At 39.7% G+C, this 22890-nt stretch overlaps 1 protein-coding gene across 1 annotated transcript in view; it reads right to left on the reverse strand.

The window, feature by feature from the left end:
* Positions 1-335: 335 nt before the first annotated feature.
* The window catches only part of LOC133488033 (acid-sensing ion channel 1A-like), a 66752-nt gene continuing 44197 nt past the window's right edge, over positions 336-22890 (reverse strand). The window contains exons 3-10 of the mRNA XM_061795438.1: positions 12054-12204; positions 11818-11945; positions 10415-10565; positions 8405-8461; positions 8121-8274; positions 4003-4094; positions 3808-3887; positions 336-2128 (exon numbers count right to left, since the gene is read on the reverse strand). Coding sequence (XP_061651422.1) covers positions 2012-2128; positions 3808-3887; positions 4003-4094; positions 8121-8274; positions 8405-8461; positions 10415-10565; positions 11818-11945; positions 12054-12204 — 930 coding nt within the window. The 3' untranslated portion in view covers positions 336-2011. The remainder of the gene's footprint in view (positions 2129-3807; positions 3888-4002; positions 4095-8120; positions 8275-8404; positions 8462-10414; positions 10566-11817; positions 11946-12053; positions 12205-22890) is intronic.

The raw sequence follows: 22890 nt of genomic DNA on the forward strand, positions 1-22890 counted from the left end.
CTCACTTAAATTCAACATAAAAGGTAAATATTTGGGCAACACAAATGATTTGCATTCATTCTGATATGCATACAGTTTTTTCATTTGTGTGGCAGACTGCTCATTGACATTGTGGCGCTATTCGAGGGCAGCAACTGCCGGGAGCTTTGAGTTGGTGTAAATGTTTAGAAAGGGACTTCTATTAAACTCCAGAAAAACAAATATTCTCCCTGGAGCCTCTCCCAGCATTTTATTTAATTGAGTAAAACTCAGTGAAGGATGGGAGGAAGCTAAGCAGGAAGTGCAACCAAAGTTCTACATAAGAAATGATGACACAGAAAGCATTGGATTGAACAAAAGGCAACACTAGAACTTGAACTTTAATGAAACATTTCCTTCAATTCCATAATTTATGTGTATCAACACAACAGAATGTCATCCTAAAAACAAAAGGAAAGCCCTGACAAAAAAAAAACCCTCACCCTGCCCAATAATAGTATTATCTCCAAGTTGTGTGAGTTATGTACAGTATTTTAAGCAAACAAAGTTTGTGTCAAAGACGCAAAAACAAATTTTCTAGAATACATTTTTTTGGGGAGATTAATACTTTTCTTCGTAGAGCGACAATGTTTCGGATTTCATGCAGCAGACACTGCAAAAGACAATATATCTGGGTAATTACTTGATACAATAAGAAGCTCTGACCGTAGCCACAAAACTAAAAAGTAAAGCTTAATATTCATATTCTTTACTGATGCCATCAGACAGAAAACAGCGACGCATAGCAAGTCTAGTACAGTATACAATTTAGACTATGATAAAATATTGCGGTTATTATTTGTAATAACAGCAGTAGTTACATGTTTTTTATTTTTGTTTTAATGTCAGCTGATGGTATTGTTGTTGGACCTTAACATTGAGCTCAATAGGAATGACAGAAAAAAAAACCAGTATAAATAGTATATCACAGAAAGTTGCAAGAGACAAACTTTCAAACAGGCACTGCTGGAAACAACTCTTCCGATATCAGCGTCAGCCTTTGGCACTAGCATTGCACAACCATAAACATACATAGATGCTATCAGTATACAACCTCATCTGCAGGTTAAATGTTCATTGATAAATGGCATTTTAGATGGCAGCACAGTGCTACATGCGACTTGAGCCCTAGATGATGAGACATTCAACAATTTATTGTCATGTAAAGACATCAGTTCTCAAAAGATAGACAAACAACATCTGCAGTCAAAGTTGTCAGTTGTTCTAAACAGCGACTGATAAGGAAAATTAAACAGCAAATATTGTATTACTAGTGGTTCTTGGCATTTATTCCCATTTACCACAGATATTTGAAGTGCCATTGCATGTAAACCATAGGTTTCAGCAATAGCATTAGAGCATTTTCATACTCTGAAGTACCCCTGCAAATATTTACAATTGCTGCACTACAAATCTTGATGATGCCAATGTTGGATTTTCTTCTGCCCATTCTTACCATTTCAATACAATACTTGAAATTGTGTCTGTTTTCCTCACCTCAGTCACTTGTACTTGCTATCACCTTGCACAATGAGGTAGAATACTGTATAATGTCAATATGTTTTCAGGAGTCTTAACATGGGAAAGACTGTCCAAATCTGGTCTTGGATGGCATGAAAATAAAAATGGGACGTTGTTAAAAAGTCGATAAAACTTACATGCAAGTCATCAAATATATGATGTAAAAATCATTGATAATATTTTTTTTACATTACCGACAAAACCAAAATCTTTTTATGCAGATAAACCGAACACATCGGAACTTCAGTTTTGTTCATGCCTATGTTTTATGATCTTTGTTGCTGCTGTATGTGTCAAAGAGCTTTATGAGAAATTGCCACACGGCACAGTCACTCGTGTTTGTCACTGCAGTCCTGCCATCTGAGTGTCTTTTTCTTCACTTCTGTCAAAGTTCAGACACAGTTGAGACACTTTACCTGTTGGCTTATAGCACTGAACAAAGTCCGTGGAGACTCTCTGAGATTCTGGGCAACTAATGGAAGTTACTGACGTGACACTTGACATCATCAAGGCTCAGTACAGTACCCTGATCATTGTTATTGTGTTTGTGCTTTTTATCAGAGCAGCGACACAGCTTGTACTTTATCACCTAAAAAGATAAAACAGAATGGTCAATGACTATAAAGAAAACAGTACCGTGGATATAAAAAGTTTGCATACCCCTGTTCAAATGCCAACTTTTTGGGAAACTGACACCAAAAATAAACCATTTCAGAATAAATTCACCATTAATGTGACCTATAACTTCTACGACTCAATTGGATAGGGGGCGAGCTGGAGCCTAGCCCAGCTGAATCTGGGCGAGAGGCGGGGATACACCCTGAACTGGTCACCAGCCATTTGCAGGGCACATAGAAACAAACAACAATTCACACTCACATTCACAACTGCGGGACATTTAGAGTTTTCAATTAACCTACCATACATGTTTTTGGGCCCATGAAATTATGGCCAACAAGCTCAACCTTGGTTTCATCGGTCCATAACAGATTTTCACAGATTTCAAGTGTGTTTTTGCAAAATGTAGCCGGGCTTGGATTTATTTTTTATTTTTTGTAAGATAAGGCTTCTGTCTTCCCACCCTACCCCATAGTCCTGACATACAGTAGGAAGAAAAGGGGAGATTCTTGTCACATGTACTGAAGAGCCAGACCTGCCAGAAATCCCTGCAGCTCCTGCAATGTTATAGTTGGCCTCTTGGCAGCCTCCCTGACCCATTTCTCCCTCGTCTTTTCATCAATTTTGGAAGGACATCAAGTTCTTGGTAATGTCACTGTTGTTCCATATTTTCTCCACTTTTTTTTTTTTGTCCTGTTCGTCAAACAGAAAGTGGAATCCTGAAAATTCTAAATATAAGAGAGTTTTTGCGTAACCAAAGACCAAAAGCATTGAATTGGTATACATTCCCATATAGCATGACAATAGGTGTCTGGGGTATTTGTGGTGCATTGCGGCATATATTAGATGGAGAGAAGCCCATTTTATGCATAGTGTACTGAGTAAAGTGTGTTCTATGGAGCACTTTATATTGTATAAGCTGTAGATTTCTGTTTTTGTGTCATTCTAAACGTATTGTTACAAATCTGTATCCAGTAGCTACGGTCAGCGGACATGGAAAGGTCTTCTTCCCATTTGGTGATTGGTAAGTGCATTGATTTCGTTCATGAAAGTAATTTATAAACTTTTGAGAGATTTCTTTTACTTTGCGGGAGAAGCTTAATTATTTGCTTGACAAACTCCGGCAGTTGCAGGTGCTCTGGAGTGTTGGTATTCTTTTTTTTTTTAATTGCTGCTTTTAATTTATTGTATTGAAGAAAGTTTCCGCCTGTTATTTGTAATTATTGGATCAGTTCATGACGTATCCTAAAAAACATTATTGTTAAATAGTTGTAGTAGGTTATCATCGGGCAGGAGGCGGGGTAATCGCAGGGCACATATAAACAAACAACCATTTGGACTCACATTCACACCTACTGGCAAGTTAGAGTTGTCAATTAACCTACCATGCATGTTTTTGGGATGTGGGAGGAAACCGCAGTGCCCGGAGAAAACCCACGCATGCACGGGATGAACATGCAAACTCCACACAGGCGGGGCCGGAGATTGAACCTCGGTCCTCAGAGCTGTGAGGCCGATGCTCTAACCAGTCGTCCACCGTGCTGCCGAAATGCTTTATGTTGGTCTTATTTTTTATTTCATAAAAACCTGGCATTTGAACACGGGTGTGTAGACTTTCTATAACTACAGTAGTTTTTCAAGTTGACTCACCTCATAGAGATAGTCAAATAGCTCCAGAATAGTGAGTATGCTCGCACCAATAAAAAGTCCCATTTGTCCACCAATATCACCTGGAATATTCAAATCAAGGCAGGCAGGATAATTACAGTAAATTAAAATTATCAAAATGAAAAGGAAGCACAAATTCTCTATGTCCAGTTATTGATGATTCCCATAATATTGTACCTAATAGTCCAGCCACTTCATACGCCTTCTTCTGTTCAATAGTTTCATAGTTGAGAGCCTCAAAAAAGATATCCAAAACCAGGAGGTTTTCCCTGCAGAGTTTAGAGTTCATATTCATCATAGAAAGGAAATGGTGCAATTGTTTTCACCACTGAAAAAAAACGTTCCAAGGTATCTTAATAGCATGTTTGTGACACACTTATCGGTACCTAAAATACCCCAAGGATCCTGAATTATAGCAGACTTTTATCCCAATTTTTCTAGTCACCCTGAATTTCGCTTCTTTTGAGGTGTGGTCTTGTCTCATGCAAATTAGCAACTCTACAACGGGTGCCCGTTTTATTTATATAGCACTTTTCATACATAAAAATGCAACCCAAAGTGTTTCACAGAGATAAAACAGACAATTAATATAGCAGGAAATGTGAGCCCCCCCCCCCCCCTCCTAAACTTTCTCCCATTTTCCCTCTTTTTTTTCTACCCTGTGTTCTGGACAGTTTGGTCCATTTTGAGGTGTTTCCAAAGTTATCTGGGGTCACATCAATAAATTTGCCCCTACCCCAACAGATAGCAAACACTATACCAATCAGTCAGAGGAGGGAGTATTTGCTATTGTCATTTCTAATAATACCAATTGGGCATTTCTTTACATTTGAATCAATGATGTCTATGTTTTCCATGTTAGAAGTTGTCAATTTATTGCAAATATGTGCAGCCTCCCCACTTGAAAGAGAATTATTCAGCAACAGATTTTTCCTGGAGTTTACTCAATGACCAAGCAACATTTACCTTTTGTCTCATTTTATTTTAGCATTCAGTAGTTTGACAGTTCATCAAGAAGTTTCATTACTTAGATTTGTCTTGAGCAATGAGGTGCTTTAAGTCTCATGACATCTGCATTTTAATGATTTAGGATGTTGAGAACTATATACAAAAATAACAAGAGAAACTGTGTTATTGTAAATGAGTGTAAGTAGTATGAAAGAAACATAATACACAAATTTGTAATTTCTGTGCCGTTAAGCTCCAGCCTTAAATGTATTAATTTTTCAATTTTCTCTGCAACAAATGTGGCTGTCACTGTTGTTTTAAGTTTTTAGTTTAACGTAAAATAATTTGTGTATTTACATGTTATTATTTCCCTTTAACATTGTAACGAAGATATTTGGCTTTGTCACTAGTTCACGGTAAGTGAGCTGTCTCCATTCCTGTCTATATTGGCCAAAAAACACTTGAGGCTGACTCTGAGATGGGACCACAATGAAGGCACTGGGACAGATGTTTGGATTTTCTCCTTTCTGTTTTCCCTTCAATACAATAATTTCCTCTTCATGTCTATATTCTGTACTATATAAATACAGTATATCATCATCATCAGCAGCCATTTTTTATCCACTGCAGGATGAAGGCCTATTCTTCACGTTTCCAAGGACTACGGCAGTTTGCAATTTGTATATATACGTGTGTGTGTGTATATATATATATATATATATATATTAACTAATATGTTTTAATTTGAAATGTGGACATTTCATTTGAAGAGAGGGAAGGATGTCAGATTTATTTTTGTATTGATATCTGTATTTTTGTAGTCGACCTATTTCATTATTTAATTTTTGGGACAACTGGAATGTATTGGCGGAGGGATATATTGTAATGGGGAGTCGGAATCGTTATTCTCTCTCCGTGTGATGTTCTTTCACCCACAACTTTCGACTTGAGATGAACTCTCACTTGTACAGCACTAGAGTGCTCCTGTTACAATATGATTAAATAATTTGGTGGATCATCTCTTCAAGGGGGAGCGGTAGTGGCGGATCGTGGAGGGTAGTGTCTCCAGATGCAGTGTTTCCAGATGACTACAGTTCAATTGAGGTGTTGTGTCACTGTCTAAAACAGATAAATAACTGGATGAGCCAACATTTTCTTCAATTAAACCACAACAAAACTGAGATAATTGTTTTTGGCAATAAAGAAAAGAGGATTGTTGTTAGTAAATACCTGGACCCACTCTCTTAAAAAAACAAAGACCAAGTCCGAAACCTTGATGTACTGATCGATTCTGACCTGACTTTCAACACTCATATCAAATCAATTACTAAAACTGCCTTCTACCAGCTGAATAACATATCCAGAGTGTAGGCTGGCATGTGTCAAGCAGACAAGGAGAAGCTCATCCGTGCTTTTATCTCAAGTAGACTTGACTATTGTAATGGTCTTCTGACTGGACTCGCCCAAAAGAGCAATAAACAACTACAGCTCTTTCAGAATGCTGCAGCTCTGGTTCTGACCAGAACAAATAGGTCAGAGCATAATACTCCAATTCTAAAGTATCTACACTGGCTCCCAGTCAGCTTTAAAATAGATTTTAAAGTTCTGCTACTGGTCTATAAATCACTAAATGTTTTTTGTCCTGAATACATGAAAGAAATGCTAATGGTATATAAACCCAGTGGGGCGCTAAGATCTACAGACTCAGGTCAAATAGTGGAGTACAAAGTCCAAAGCAAACATGATGAAGCAGCATTTAGAACTATGATACACACAAATTGAATAAGTTTACAACAGAAGTGACATCAGCCCTAAGTGTGAATGTTTTTAAGTCCAGGTTAAAATTGTTATTTTTTCTCATGCTTTTTAGAGAATTTCCTCTTTTAAACGATCTTTCTTGCACTGTATGCTCTTTTTATTGTGTTTTTATTTTTCTCTTTGTTTAAATGGTTGCTTTTTCTATTATAGACTGCCTCGCGACGCAGACGTGCCACTGCGCATCTGCGAATCACGCGAACAAAAATTTAAGAACAATATTATACAGTGGAACCTCGATAAAACGGACCCCGATATAACAGATATCAGATAAAACGGACCGTCGGGACTGAGTTTCCTTTTGTCACATAAAATGCCGTTGACAGTCTGTTAGTTCCAGAATTGGCCGCTGTACCAGACAGGCAGGTATACTAGATCCAATTCCAAAAGACGTGCCTCCTGTGCCTACGTGGCGCCCATGTTGAATGTGGGGCATTGACATGGCGGCCATGTGATCTGTGTCATCTATCTATTGTGCATAAAGTGAGAGAGAGAGAGCAGCATGGCTCTGAGTAATACAAAACATAAGTCGGAGTCTGGAACATGCTGTTTTTGGTACTGTAACAGTTTTTTGTCAAGCCGTTCACCTTTGGCATCTGATTTTGAACTAGGAAGCACACTAATTCCTCGGGGCTCATGAAATCGACTCGCCTATGATGAGTACTGTACGTCAACAATGTCACCATTACCAAGCAAACCGGTGTGGTAAGTTTGGATAAAATGGGAAACTTTCAAACATATTCAAGCTTTTTTAAATGCATTTATTTACAATAACTTTGTATTGTGCTGTGCGTTTTAGGCCACACAAAAAAAAACGTACAAACCGATAATTTTGTACCGTACAGTAATATGGGTGCATATGGCCTAAAAAAAACGAAAAACGAAAAAAAAAGCTTCAATGTAACGGACAATCTGCTATATCGGATGACCCCCCGCCCCTATTAGTCCGTTCTATCAAGGTTCCACTGTATAAATATGTACACAATTAGCAAAGGTTTAAGGAATGTAAATTATGAATATTAACACATTTCCTTAAAGGGTAAGGGACTTTGTAGCCTTTTCTACAGTTATGTGTGTTTATTGTTGTGTGTTGCTGTTGAGGAGGTTGTGAGAGCAAGAAGTGTTCTGCTTAGCGCTGTTAACTCCGAGGGGATTTGAATGCATCACTCTGCACATTGTGGGGAAAATGGGAGAGAGAGTCTCGAGTTAAGCTGATTTCAAAGTACTGTACATAGTTCACTTGGCGCCTCTTCTTTTATTTATTTTTTAATATTTTTTTTCATTCTCATATTATTTTAATATTAATATATTGAAGGTGAATTTACCCCCTGCAAAATAAATAAAATATTTTTAATATATTTCTTATTTTCACACAATGTTTGGCGCCCCCTTGAGGCTGCGGCGCCCTTCGCATCTCTTAACCCTGCCCTCTGTGCGGGCCAGCCCTGGTATTACCCCTTTAACCTGGATGACCACATTCACAGTTTTCAATTGAGACAAACTAAATCATTAAATTTATTGCTGGTACTTACTTGATGTACTGCTCAGATTTGTTGTATTTCTTTGCAAGATATTTAGCAGAGGCCTTGCTGGGGATTTTTACAAAGGACAGTTCTTTGCTGTATCTGGTCATGTTGCATGGTGTTTCACACAGACAGAAATCATTGTCTCTCTGCACCAGGAAATCTGGAGGGGAAGAAAAAAAAGATTAATAAAAGACTTAAAGACTAGGTAATGTCGTGATATAAATTACAGTAATGTGGTATTTCCCTTTGTATAGGTCCAGACCAGAGTTGAACAAAAGCCTCTTTCTTACCAAGAGCGGGATCAGCACATTCTTTGTAGAGCTCCGGAGTGCAGTAGGGTGCATCGCCTGCAACCAAATCACATTAATAAAAATGCATGTGACGTCCTCATTGGTCTTGGAAGGGCTTTCAGTAAATGTACTATATATTTATTAACATGGCTTAGGTGCACAGTGATATATCGTGACCATTTTTGTTTACAAGTTAGTGGATTTACTTGTTCTTGACAGGCTTACTGCGGGAACTGTGGGTTCTACAATCCAAATAAATGTACAATAGGTCCATTGAAGACTCCTGTCCAATGTGACACAAATTGACAAAAATACTCTCCTTAAACTACTACCACACAAACAATTTTATGTTTCCATATTATTGAACACAACGTAAACTTTCACAGTGCAGGATGGAAAACATATGTGAACCTTGAATTTTCTTAACTGGTTGCGCCTACTTTGGCATAACCTCTACCAAATGTTTCCTTTAGTTGTAGATCAGACGTACACAACACTAATGAGAAATTTTGGACCTTGCTCTGCACAAAACTTTCAGTTCAGCAATATTCTTGGGATGTCTGGTGTGATCGCTCTCTTGAGGTCATGCCACAGCATCTAAATCAGATTGAGGTCAGGGCTCTGGCTGGGCCAATATAGAAGGTGCATTTTCTTCTGTTTAAGCTATTGCTTGATTAAATTGATTTGATTGGCCGACGGATGGGCTTAAGTTCTACTGCAAAATTTCTTGATAAACTGTGGGCCTTTTTTTTAAGTGTTGTGTGTTCCTGGAGAAGTTACAGAGCTTCCATCCGCAGAACACGTGAGACATTGAGTTGGAGGATTTACTCAAAAGCAGATCAGCACGCCTAACATTATTAAAGAACTGAATGTCATGTTGGGTGCAAATGAATGTCAAGTGAGTGCAAATGTTGTTACTGTGTGTTTGTACACAAGACTTGTAAAACAAAAGTTATTGGATTGTAACGTCACTGATGGTGTAGTGGTACACTCGCCTGACTTTGGTGCAGGCAGCGTGGATTCAGTTCCCACTCAGTGACGGTGTGAATGTGAGTGCGAATGGTTGTCCGTGTCTATATGTGCCCTGCGACTGACTGGCGACCAGTTCAGGGTGTAGTCCGCCTTTCGCCCGAAGTCAGCTGGGATAGGCTCCAGCGTCCCGTGACCCTAACCAGGATAAGTGGTGTTGAAAATGGATGGATGGATGGATGGATGGATTGTAACTGCTAATGAGAGACACAAAGTGTTCCTGCTCGAGGAACATGAGAGGGCGGGGACCGAGCGAGTGTGTGGAGAAAGAGAGAGAGTGACGGTGCATTTTAAGGCATAAACACGCAAATGAAACCAGTGTGTGTATTTCACAATGTCTTGCTACTTCCTTTATTGAACTTTTTTTTTTTTGGATTGTGGTGTTTTTTTTGGGGGGGGAGGTGGACTGTGGATGAGGGGTTCAGAAAATGGATGGATGGAACGGAAACAATTTTATGTTTCCGTATTATTGTACACAACAATTAATTGCATTTCCTTTCATTTTAATAGGGACATATGTTTTGAGATACAAGTGTTTTGAGACAAGAGCATGGTCACGGAATGAATTAAACTTGTATCTCAAGGTACCACTGTAGTAGCGCTGTGAAACATCATACAAGTTAACAATTCTTAACTGTATACAAGGCAGACAGCTTTAACCAACACCTCAAATCTCATCATATTGATTGGACATTAGGTTGATTCCTGACTCTGATTAGCTCTTGGATAAACCATTAGCCTTGGGGTTTACATACTTTTTTTCCACCCTGGATTGGGAATATTTAAATGGTGTGGCCAATAAAAACACAAAAACATACTTTTTGTGTAGTATTATTTTAAGATTACTGTCTGCTGTTTTTACTTGGATGAATGATCAGATTTAATTTTTTATGACCAATTTATGCAGAAATCCAGGTAATTCCAAAAGATTCACATACTTTTGATTTCAGGTGCACAGAAAATTTATGGATGATTTCTTACCTGGCATGTGCACCATGCGGCAGTTGCAGTTGTCCACTAGGTAGCGTGTTTCACAGTCAATACGACAGGCTGTAATGCTGTAAGTATCAAAGAAGTCTGAATCCATGGGTGTCACCTTGCAGTCACCCCAAGGTGGTGGAAGATATATCAGCTGCAACATTACACAACACTTTATTTTTGTATGCAAGGCATTTTAGAAACCAAATTAAGAGGAGAATATATATAAAAAAAAATTGTGTAAACTCCCAAAAGTATTGGAAAAGTGAGGCCTTTATTTTTTTCTATCGACTGAAAACATGTAGGTTCATCCATCCATTTTCTGAGCCGCTTATCCTCACAAGGGTCACGGGAGTGGTGGAGCCTATCCCAGCTATCATCGGGCAGGAGGCGGGGTACACCCTGAACTGGTTGCCAGCCAATCGCAGGGCACATATAAACAAAGAACCATTCGCACTCACATTCACAACTACGGGCAATTTAGAGTCGTCAATTAACCTACCACGCATGTCTTTGGGATGTGGGAGAAAACCGGAGTGCCCGGAGAAAACCCACCCAGGCAAGAGGAGAACATGCAAACTCCACACAGGCGGGGCCGGGGATTGAACCCCTGACCTCAAAACTGTGAAACAGACACTCTAACCAGTCACCCACCATGCCGCCACATGTAGGTTCAATGAAAAGAAATATGAGACAAGAGATATAACATTTCAGCTGGATGTACACAACCTAGAAGACAGAATCTTTTCTTTAAACTTTTTAATGCAAAATTATTGGAACGTGACTGACAAGTATCATTTTTTGCTCGAGTGTTTCCTATTAGATTTGTTATTCAAACAATGAATAGCAATGAATGTCCCAGCTCTGTGTATGTAAAAGCGGGTGTACGTAATGTAATAGCTTTGTCTTTTTCTTTCTTTCTTTTGGAACAGGATCACAAATTTTCATTGAACAACATGGTGGCAGCAGAAAAATGAATAAAGAAGTATTCACAAACATTTTGTCTACCAATTTAAAGAAAGCAAAGAATCATGCAGCTAGATAATGACTCAAAGCTCACACTGCTGAAACAATTGACTTCGCAAGGAGCAAGAAGTGGAAGGTTTTAGACTGGTAAAGTGAGTCTCCAGACTTAAACCTTATAGAGCATGCATTTAGAGGAGACTGAAGTGATTAACACCTCAAAACAAACAACAACTGAAAGAGGTTGTGGTGGAAGCCTATGAAAGCATTGTAAAAGAACAATGCAATATAATAATGTCAATGGGTCACAGGCTTCATGCAGTTATTGCAAGCAATGAGTTGCAATATTATGTCGCATCGTGTCTTCTAATGCTTTTGCTCAATTATAACCTGAAAGAACACAAGAGAAAAAAGTCAAGACATTAACCATAAAAAGTTGTTACCCTCTGTTCCTGACAAGAGACAAACGTTTGGAATCCAGGAGCCACTCCGAAACCGAGCTGATCGATGAAAGAAGGTTCATCTTGACTGTGGATCTGCACTTTGACCCCGGCTTCAAATGATGTCTCATCTGAATAGTGATGAATAATGTCAGTGTCAGTGCAACCCAGCACCAGACACACCTGTCCACAATGCCGGTGTGTGATCCTTTCAATAAGTGAATAGTGTTCTAACTCACCGGTTTCTCCCCAGACAGGCAGGTATTCATCCTGCTGGATGTCCAACATGAGCTCCAGTCCATTACCCATTCCGCCCTTGGTGGTTATGAGGGGAGGGCGATCATTACCCCTGGCATTAAAGGTATAACATTTGCCATAACGAGTGAAGACCTGAGAGATAGATCAGAGAGATTGCTTTCTTGTAAACCATCAATTGGTTACAGTGAGCTTAAAAAAAAATCTTCTTAATAGTCCTTTTCCACTGGGGGTCAGTGTTTGTCTCCCTTTGTGGCTGAACATGCAGAAGAGAATAGGAGCCGTATATAGTGGAAAACCATGGAGACAAGAGAAGAGGAGAAAATAAAATTAAAATAAAATAAAAATATTTTTTACTCTTGCATTTGGGAGGAAAACTCATGTCAGTGTGGTTATGAAGACCTGCAGGCTGGTGATTAAACACTTCTTTTACCTACATGCACTTCATTGCAATTGTAATGATCCTCATGTTACTATGGTGACCAAGTTTACCAGCCAGGAAAATTGCTGCCTTTATGACTAGGAAAAGCTACAATATTAACAAATGTTAGCAGCTATGTGAGATATCAACAGAGGTGTGTAGGGTATGACTATAATTATAGATGATATTGGTGTATGCTGGTTGACAACAATGTGCCTGTTTTGACCTTTTTTGGGGGGAGGGGGGGGGGGGGGGGGTTAATCTGACATCGGAGCCTTTGCAAGATTATATAAAGCATCCAAGGTGTGAATGCATGAGGGCAACGATGCAAAGTGAAAGAGACTGTACAGTCAGAGTGAAAGTAGTAGAAAGCTGCACGGAGCCCTAAGGCACTCAACTTCACTGAGAATGAACATTTTCAACATTTTTCTAATTCAGTATGCTTTACAATTAAATCAATTTGAGGTGTAAAGCACAAATAACAGAAAAACACTTGCTCATTGATTTGACTGTTTTACATCACAGCCTGTAGACGATGAATTTAATCTTTGACGCTAGCTTCCTTTGATCGTCTGATAATGGCTCACACACAGTACAGTATTTGCGGAACTATATAGTGATCCTGCTTTGCATTATGAACAACAATCCCTAAAACACTGTGACTTTAGCATAAGTCAGTCACGCATAAATGTAATTGAATGGCCATGACAGGTGCGTGATGTTCAGCAGCATCATGATTGGTCATGAGGAGTGTGCGTCATGTCTTGTGTAATGGTGTATGGTGTGACAGAGATGGTATGTGTGGAAAAAACATCCATCATGTACTGCATATTACACAGTCTGCATATCTTACATACTGCAAGTAGTTGTTAAGATGAATGAATAGATCACAAAGTCATGTCATGCATATTGTATGATGGAAGTGTTAAAGATGGACATCACAGATGAATAGCTCATTCTATTCCTCTTCATCCATTCATCAGTGATTATAAATAGTTAAAGATGAACTTCACTTTAATTCTAATTTGTTATACTTCAGGTACTTTTCTTCCCCCCCCCACAATATTCAGTTCTTATTTTACAGACACAAGCCATCAGAGAGCTATGATCAATAAAGCTGTCCCTCGCAACCAGTTTTGCTGTTTGAGTGCTTTAAAAGCATGCAACAGAGCACCATCATTAAAAATAATGCACATAAATTTACAATTCTGACTGCAGATGCACATTAGATTTTAAAAGAATCCCTGAATCACAAATACTTGCCCTTTCCCATCCATTTGACAAGGTCTGTCTACAGCAGGGTAGACTCAATCCATTCGTGCTGTTGTGTTTATGGGAACACTTCCAAATTGTTGGAAGGATGAAGATGTCTTGGTAAAGTGGCGAGACAGTTTTGCCTGTGTTACTACTACTGTATTGCTACTTCAACAACTAACAGGGTGGGGAAATGACTACGGGAGTGAGCAGACTTCAGCCCTATTGTACAACACTTGCAATTGTCCAATTGCTGCACTCACTTCAGCTCAGTGCTGGGCGATTTGATATCACATTTCCTCCCCCCATAATGTCGATACTCGATATGACTCGATATTTATTTATTAAAGTTTATAAATGTAAAAATCCGGACCAGACCACATTTATTTACATTATAAAGGAGAAGGTTTATTTAACCATTATAAACATTACTTTTACTTTTTACTTTTCCTGTTTTTTTTTTTAACTTAAAATTGCATTTATGGGTATGACTGCAGAGCTGCCAACCTATAGAAATTCACTTTCCTAATAATTTGTCCGCCTCTCCATCTTTTTTACATTATGTCAAGAACATTACTGCGGGACAGTTATTGCAGTATATTATAGTATGTAATAGGATGTAAAATAATTCTACATAATGTTCAATTGCATAAGATAATCCTCACTCTATTATCATAATCGTAAATAAATTGTCATCAATATTTGTTAATGTATTTCTTAGGGGTTTGGCTCTGTTCTAGGCGTCCATCACTTAACCTTTAGGTGGCAGCAATGCACTTAAACATGCCCAGTCTACTGTAAATCAAGAAGAAGGAGAAGAAGAAGAAAAAGAAAAAAAGAAGAAGAGGATTTGTGACATCATGTCGAATGAATGTAACGTCCATCCATCCATTTTCTACACCGCTTAGTTTCACTATGGTCGCAGGGTGATCTGTAAATAAAGTTAATATAAAAAAGAAATACAAGACCGATTCTTGAGAATGCCACATTGAGCAACTGTCCGGAACCTGTAGCTCAGACAGCGACGGCAGCCCACTGTGAAACATTTTGCTTGATCGCTCATGGAACAAAACTAGTTGCTAAATGCTAATATAAACAAGCCCTGAAGTGCTTTTTATCTCGTCCATGATCGGAAAACTACTATCTTGTTATCTTCCTGCCTGTTATCTTAATGGAGCAAAAAAAAAAAAAAAAACGCAAGCGCTTCAGGTGCCACAACGATCGCAACGCGTCCTGCGGCGTTGTTTTGTTTAAGTTACATGAGTGTGATACATACATTATTACGTGCACGATCAGGTGCTTCATCTTCAGATGATTTTGCACACACATTTTGCAGACTACTGTTGTTTCCGCAAGATAGATGTTACACAACCATTTTTGGACTATTTCTTGCTTGCTAGTCACTAGCATGTCATCCATGTTGTCATTGCACAACAAGAACTGCTGCGGGGCAACAAAGTTTCGCGGACTAATGAAAAAATAAAATCGATGATCCATATCAAGCATTAATAAAATATCGATCGAATCGAGCTTCACGATATATTGCCCATCACTACTTCAGCTAGTTTCAGGTATTGGAATGCAATACGGAAATGACACAGTGGTCTGTATTAGAGGCTGACATTTTTCGGGCTTCCCAACGGGTCCTGCGGGAATCCCGTGTGTTTCCGTGGCAATCTCGTGGGATGGGAGCAAATTTCACCATCAAACACGGCATTGGGCAGGAGCGGGAACGAAGGTGTTCGGGAGCGGGTGGGACCAGGAACTATGAAAACAATGTAACCAGGAATGGATCGGAGTGGAAACCATGATGGTGGCAGTTGATGGGAGTGGAACTCATGACAGGAGGGAAACCATGATGCAGTAATATTTTATTTTTAATCAAATCAATATTTGAACATTGCTAAACTAAGGGTCTAATACGGCTTTTGTTAATAAACCTATGTTGTGTTTCTTGATTATTCCGGAAATTCAATGTATTTATCACGGTAACTAAGGCAGACATGTACTCCATATTTTATACCGAGAAAGAAAAACGTAGCAGGATTGACTAGAGTAAGAAAAAGGGGTCGGGGAGATGGGAGTGGGATTCTGTAAAATTTTGGCTTGGCATTGGGATCAGTCTCTGTGGGAGTGGGATTTTTTCCCCAAAAAACGTGGGATTGGGAGGGAGTGGGATCAACCTCTATGGGAGAGGGAGGGAGCGGGAGTCAACATCCACTCCCGTGTCAGCCTCTAGTCTGTATAGGACTTATTTTGAGCGGTTGTACCTCAAACGGTGACATGAAACTCCACAACAATGTACAGTACACTCCACTCACAAACGAATCAAGAAAAACAAAATCCCCAGCATCCCAATCCTCTAGAATGTCCTGAATAAACTGCTGACTCACCAAGGTGATAATAATTCTTGGCTGGAACAGAGAGACACTCAAAAGAGAAAATAAATCATAGGGAGGTGAATTAAAGCCAGAAGCCGAATAAGACTCAAAGTGCAAGTGACTTAATGATACTTTTAACATGACCTTCCCAGACCCAATAGGTTGAAGTCAGAATTAAGTGTCCCCCGGGAGATGTCCTCGGCACACATTACAAACGTTAAAGCAGCTTCACAGACTTCAGACAGTACATTTAGTTAGTTTGCTCATATATGATTCCACAAATCAAAATCAAAGACCAAAGGTGTATACTGAAGCCAAGGTTTATATTGTCTTCCCTTCGAACACAATATCAAAGAGTGCAAAAGAGAATGTTAGAGAATGAATTAAACAAACTAAAAAAAAAAAGTAAACTATTGCTCAAACTGCCGTATTCTCGGCTTGGCAATATCGAAATTCATTTATACATTCATCCACACAAACACCAAACCAATGCATGTGCACATCCACATATATACATATGTCCACCTGTATTATTATTTATTGTACATACTGTATATGCATGTTTACACTTTTACACTATAGTACATACAGTATATATAGACACACACACTATCTCTCTCTCTCTCTCTCTCTCTCTCTCTCTCTCTCTCTCTCTCTCTCTCTCTATATATATATAATATATACATATGTGCCCTGCGATTGGCTGGCGACCAGTTCAGGGTGTACCCCGCCTCCTGCCCGATGACAGCTGGGATAGGCTCCAGCACGCCCGCGACCCGAGTGAGGAGAAGCGGCTCAGAAAATGGATGGATGGATGGATACATATACACACACACACCCCAAGAGATGCACAGGATGTGAGTGAATGTTGCGCGCGAGCAGAACATTTCAGATGAAGACTCAAAAATGGCGTTTTAACGTTTTTGGACAGATTTTAAAACAATAGAATAAAATAAAAAGTTCAAAGTCAAGTCATTAACCACACAAAAAAAGGTACACATTGTTACAGAGTATGCAAACCTGTATGAAAAAAAGGTCACTGTGTTGTCATAAAGTCAGCCACGCCCATCATTTTCATCCATCCATCCATTTTCTAATAATTACCGCTTCTCCTCACAAGGGTTGTGGGTGTGCTGGAGCCTATCCCAGCTATCTTCGGGCAAGAGGTGGCTGGCGACCCTGAACTGGTCGCCAGCCAATCGCAGGGCACACGTAAGCAAACAACCATTTGCGCTCACATTCAAACTTACGTGCAATTTAGAGTCCTCAATCAACCTACCACGCATGTTTTTGGGATGTGGGAGGAAACCGGAGTACCCGGAGAAAACCCACGCAGACACGGGTAGAACATGCAAACTCCACACAGGCAGGGCCAGGTTATTAATAAAGTAATATCAAAGTAGTCTTGAAAATATCTCTTGGCTCTCCACTTTGTAATCATTACTCTCCTAAATAACATTTCAAGTTATTCAAGAAGTGTTATAGAATGCACCTTGACTGAAATGTTTCATATTTCATATCCATATTCAGTTCCATATGATTCCGGGACTGCATCAAAAATGTCTTTATTCTGTGAAATTCTGTAGACTCACATTTCCAGTAGATGTCACTCCTTTGTTACTCTCTGCACTCAACCGCCCTAATTCCTACAGTTCAATATTGGTGAAGGGATAATGATGATGATGATTATTCACTGACGACAACTATAAATGAATGAGGTCCGCTTCCATTTCATGATGTGAATTTTTGCATGTGCACGCTACAATCTCCTTCATCTTTATGTAAACAAACAACCAACAGTTCTGGGTACTGCTGGTAGAAACAATTAGTTAGCTCCCGTCCCCAGGTAACAGCAGAAAGTCTCATGTTACTACTAAGTAGCTTGTCAATTAGAGGGTACCCCTGCAGATTTTGTTTGTTTGTTTTGTATGTTTTTTTCCTTTTCAAAATTTCCCTCAATTTTTCTTTTTTGGACGGCAAACAATCCCAAGAAGGATTATTGGTGGTTTATTCCCACTTATTCAAGATTTTTTGGGGGTAAAAAAAAAAGAATACTTTAGATTTAGTAATAGGCCTAACGACGCTACTGGTTCAACTATCTGAAAAATGGCAGAAAACATCACAATCCTTGGTCAAAGTCCAGGACGAGGATCCCCTGGCACAATTATTTCTTCAAAGTGGCATTACCTACACTGTATGAAGAATAAATAAACAAACAAAAAATAAGCCAGCCACCACAACGATTGTTCATACTATGCATTACGGTAACACGCCTGCAACGCAATGTGAGGGCCAGCTTCAAAATGAAAGCTTAGAATAGCGTTGATGTCCAATGTATTAGTTGTGAGGTTTTATCCCGGTGTAAAATTTGGATCCTATCAATTCCATTTCCATTTTCCAGTTCCATTATTTCCTATGAAAATTTGTCATAAAAAATACACACATCGTGAACAATCTTCCAGCAATGGATTGTGTTTGACCTGATATGGAAAATTACATGATGTCACATCCATGTTACTTAATAACAGTAATTAAAAGGCAAACTTGTATAGAGTAGATTTAGTTTTTCTGAGAGACAGAACACAGCTGAATCTAGCCAGATTTGCATGGAAATTTGACAATTTGTATTGTAATCTAATAAGGGAGAAACCTTAAAGTCAAAATACAGACTGAGAATTGATCTTGAGCTGGCTTGCTCCTGACTTTTAGAGCATAAGGTGAAAACAATGTCAGTTGCTTCAACAAAACAAAACATCTACATTTAAAAACCTCTACTTTGGGTATTATAGTCAGGATTTTAACAAGCTGCTCACACATGGTAATTACAAAAAAAATAATACTTTCTGCCTCCTCCTTGGTCACGGTTTTTGCCTGTAGTTGACTGCTGAAAAGTATGACGTTCTTTGCCCCTGTGGACTCATCTCTATCTCCTGCCGCACTTCCCCACCCACCTCTGCTTCATTTGATGAATATTTTACAGGCCAGTAGAGACGCTCTGCCTCTCTCATCCTATTCCCAGGCTCTGTCCAGCCTCTCACTACCTATCACCTTCAGAGACGATAGCATTGGAGCGCTGAGTAAGGGGCACTTGAGGGGACTGGGTGGGTGTACGGATGAGAGGTACTCCTTTCTAAATATCAGGATGGTTTATTAACGCATAATACATCCTACATTCTCTTTTTAAAAGAGTCTTAAGTCATTAAAAATATCCTATTGGGTTGAAATAGCGCACTGGCTCAGTTGTTTCCTTTCTCGTTAGAAGTTAGAATAGAAATAAAAAAATTATAGTTATTGTCAAGCCATCTATTCGGTGATACTGCAAATCCAACACACACAATCGCACGTACATATAACACGTATTGAAACATTTACATTTAATGTTGTGGGGACTGGTGATTTTTGAATAAGTATTAAAACCATGCATGCAAAACATTTTATTGATCATTGTGCTATGTTGCTTGTGACTGGTTCATTGCTCCAGGGGCATTAGATTATAAAGGAAGGCCACAGAGGAATAAAAAGGTTGAGATTTAAGGAAGAGCAGCTGAGTCGATGTCTAGTATGTTCAAGGGTAATGTTAAGATGGCTCCCTTGAATACATAGGGAGTTGTTTAGGGCAGCAGCTGCTTTGGCTTTCCACTTTATAAACCATCTGGCCCGTAAGAAATGCAATAAATTACTCTGATGTTTGAAGTAGTGGCGGATAATGCTTTGAGAACAGAATCAGGGCTAAATTAAATCACATATATCAGGGACATCAGAGGTTGTACACGGCAAAATATCCGTCTCAATTTAAAACCCATTTAAAGATGCTGTAATGAGTGTTTTTTCCTCCTTCTGGGTTCCCCCCAAATGTAATTTACAGCAGTATTGTATTTGTTTTCAAGCTGACCAACATGTTTTGCTACCTATTTGTTCAAATTATTTTCTAGCATACTGCATGACCAGCCACTCCTCGCAGAAAACACATAATGGACTGTATATCATTGTTTGGATTTGTAAGAATTAGCTTACTAGCTCTTGTATTGATTATCCAATATGTACTTCAAGCTAAGGGCTGACAGACATGATTCAGAAGTAAAAAAACTCAATGAATGTACAACCCCTATTCCAATGAAGTTGGAACATTGTGTTAAACATAAATAAAAACAAAATACAATGATTTGCAAAGGACAGTAAATACACTTTGGCGCTACATCCGTAAGTGCAACTTGAAACTCTACTGTGCAAAGCAAAAGCCATTTACCAACAACACCCAGAAACGCCGCCGTCTTCTCTGGGCCCGAGCTCTTCTAAGATGGACTGATGCAAAGTCGAAAAGTGTTCTGTGGTCCGACGAATCCACATTTCAAATTGTTTTTGGAAATTGTGTCTTCCGGTCCAAAGAGGAAAAGAACCATCCGGACTGTTATGGACGCAAAGTTCAAGAGCCAGCATCTGTGATGGTATGGGGCTGTGTTAGTGCCAATGGCATGGGTAACTTACACATATGTGAAGTCACCATTAATGCTGAAAGGTACATACAGGTTTTGGAGAAACATATGCTGCCATCCAAGCAATGTCTTTTTCATGGACGCCCCTGCTTATTTCACCAAGACAATGCCAAACCACATTCTGCATGTGTTACAACAGCGCGGCTTTGTAGTAAAAGAGTGCGGGTACTAGACTGGCCTGCCTGCAGTCCAGACTTGTCTCCCATTGAAAATGTGTGGCGCATTATGAAGCATAAAATACGACAACGGAGACCCCGGACTGTTGAACAGCTGAAGCTGTACATCAAGCAACAATGGGAAAGAATTCCACCTGCAAAGCTTCAACAATTAGTGTCCTCAGTTCCCAAACGTTTACTGAATGTTGTTAAAAGAAAAGGTGATGTAACACAATGGTAAACATGACCCCGTCCCAGGTTTTTTGGAACGCGTTGCAGCCATAAAATTCTAAGTTAATGATTATTTGCTGAAAACAATAAAGTTTAACATGTGTCTCCCGTTGTTTCTTCTGAGGGAAGAATTGTGTTTTTTTTTTTTTTTCCCCCCCCAGCCCTCTCCCACTGCTGAGGTAGACGGCTGCAGCAGTTGAAAACATTAGCGGCCATTACGTCTCTCTGCTAATGTGCTGTGTGCGTCAATCTAACTTGGCATTTCCCGTCACATGATTGGTGCAACGCGGAGCAACTGCCATTATTACTGGCTATTCGTATTGGCTGTCAAATTATGGACAAATGCAGTCTAGCGAAGTCTATTGACTGCATCTCATGTCTTTCGAGGAAAAGCTATTTTTGATATTTATCTTGATCATTAGCGGCACAGTGACCGACTGGTTAGCACATCCGCCTCACAGTTCTGAGGGCCCGGGTTCAAATCCAGCCTTGCCTGTGTGAAGTGTTCTCCCGGTGCCAGCGTGAGTTTTCTCTGGGTACTCAGGTTTCCTCCCACATCCCAAAAACATGCATGGAAGGTCAATTGAAAACTCAAAATTGCCCATAGGTGTGAATGTGAGCGTGAATGATTGTTTGTTTCTATGTGCCCTGCGATTGGCTGACAACCAGTTCAGGGTGTACCCTGCTTCTCGCTCGCAGTAACCTGGGATAGGCTCCACCATACCCGCAACCCAAGTGAGGATAAGCGGTGTAGAAAATGGATGGATCTTTATCATTTTATTGCCAAGCCCTAATTAAAACATATTTTGAGGGACTCTCGTAGTCGCTGAACAGTGAGACTGAGATGCCCACAAAGCACGACGCGTCGTTGGCGGCCCCTCCGAGCTCAGCCACGTTGGCCTCCTTGCGAGTGGCACAGTTTGAGACCGGGATTCCCGTGCGGCTCACCTTGGCGGCTGAGCTCAATTGAACTGACTCAATAAAATAAAATAAAATGAGTTCAGAGTGGCCAGACTGGGTCCAAGAATCTTCAGGGGACTACAGTCGTCAATGGGGGGGTGCTGATCTAAATTAGTCTCCCTATAGAACAGGCCACTGCTCAAAAGATTTGTTGGTTTGAATGTGACGTTCGCAAAAAACGCAGCACTACTCGAGTCCCTTCTGCTGCTTCGCTACCCCTCCCAAAAAGAAAGTGCAAAATGTTTGATGCATAAATGCATACATAATTTTTGGGGAATTTATTATTGCTTTTGCTTTTATTAGGACAAGAACATGAACCTTCAGACGTCTTGGTCAACAGAAGGAAATAATCGTCTGACTTGGATTATGGACATGAATTTTTGGTTCTTATTATTGTCTCTCGGGCGAGCACAAGCAGAGTCAGCCACTTATGTGATGCACTTATGTGGCCATTTTTAAACATTAATTGGATTAGATGTTATAGGCGTATGGCAGTTTCAGAGGTCTTGCACTGCATGCAAATAGCGATATGTCACAGTGTCACCCCCTCCACTTCTTTACGTTTCCTATTGGATGGCTAAACCTGCCAGTCTTTTGCCGTGCATGTCTCAATTCCTACCACCGCTCACTAATCGCCTGTGTGTCCACTTGTGCTAAACAGGCGTGTATACAGAATCCATGCTCTGCTGTAAGTAAAATGCCAGGCAGGCAGACATCTTCACAGCAATTCTACTGTGCACCGACCCCTTGTCAGGCACAGCTGAGTAAACATGGACGGATAAACAGCCTAGGGGCCAGTCACAGAGGCAACACATCCCTTTATTCTATCTGACAACATTCTAGGTGGCAGATAGTGGGGTTAACTAGGATTAAACATAATTTTATCAAGGGTGATGGAGAGATTTAGGCAGCAAATGTCTCTCTTA

The sequence above is a fragment of the Phyllopteryx taeniolatus genome, chromosome 1 (genome assembly GCF_024500385.1).
Source record: "Phyllopteryx taeniolatus isolate TA_2022b chromosome 1, UOR_Ptae_1.2, whole genome shotgun sequence".
In the NCBI taxonomy this organism is placed as follows: Eukaryota; Metazoa; Chordata; class Actinopteri; order Syngnathiformes; family Syngnathidae; genus Phyllopteryx; species Phyllopteryx taeniolatus.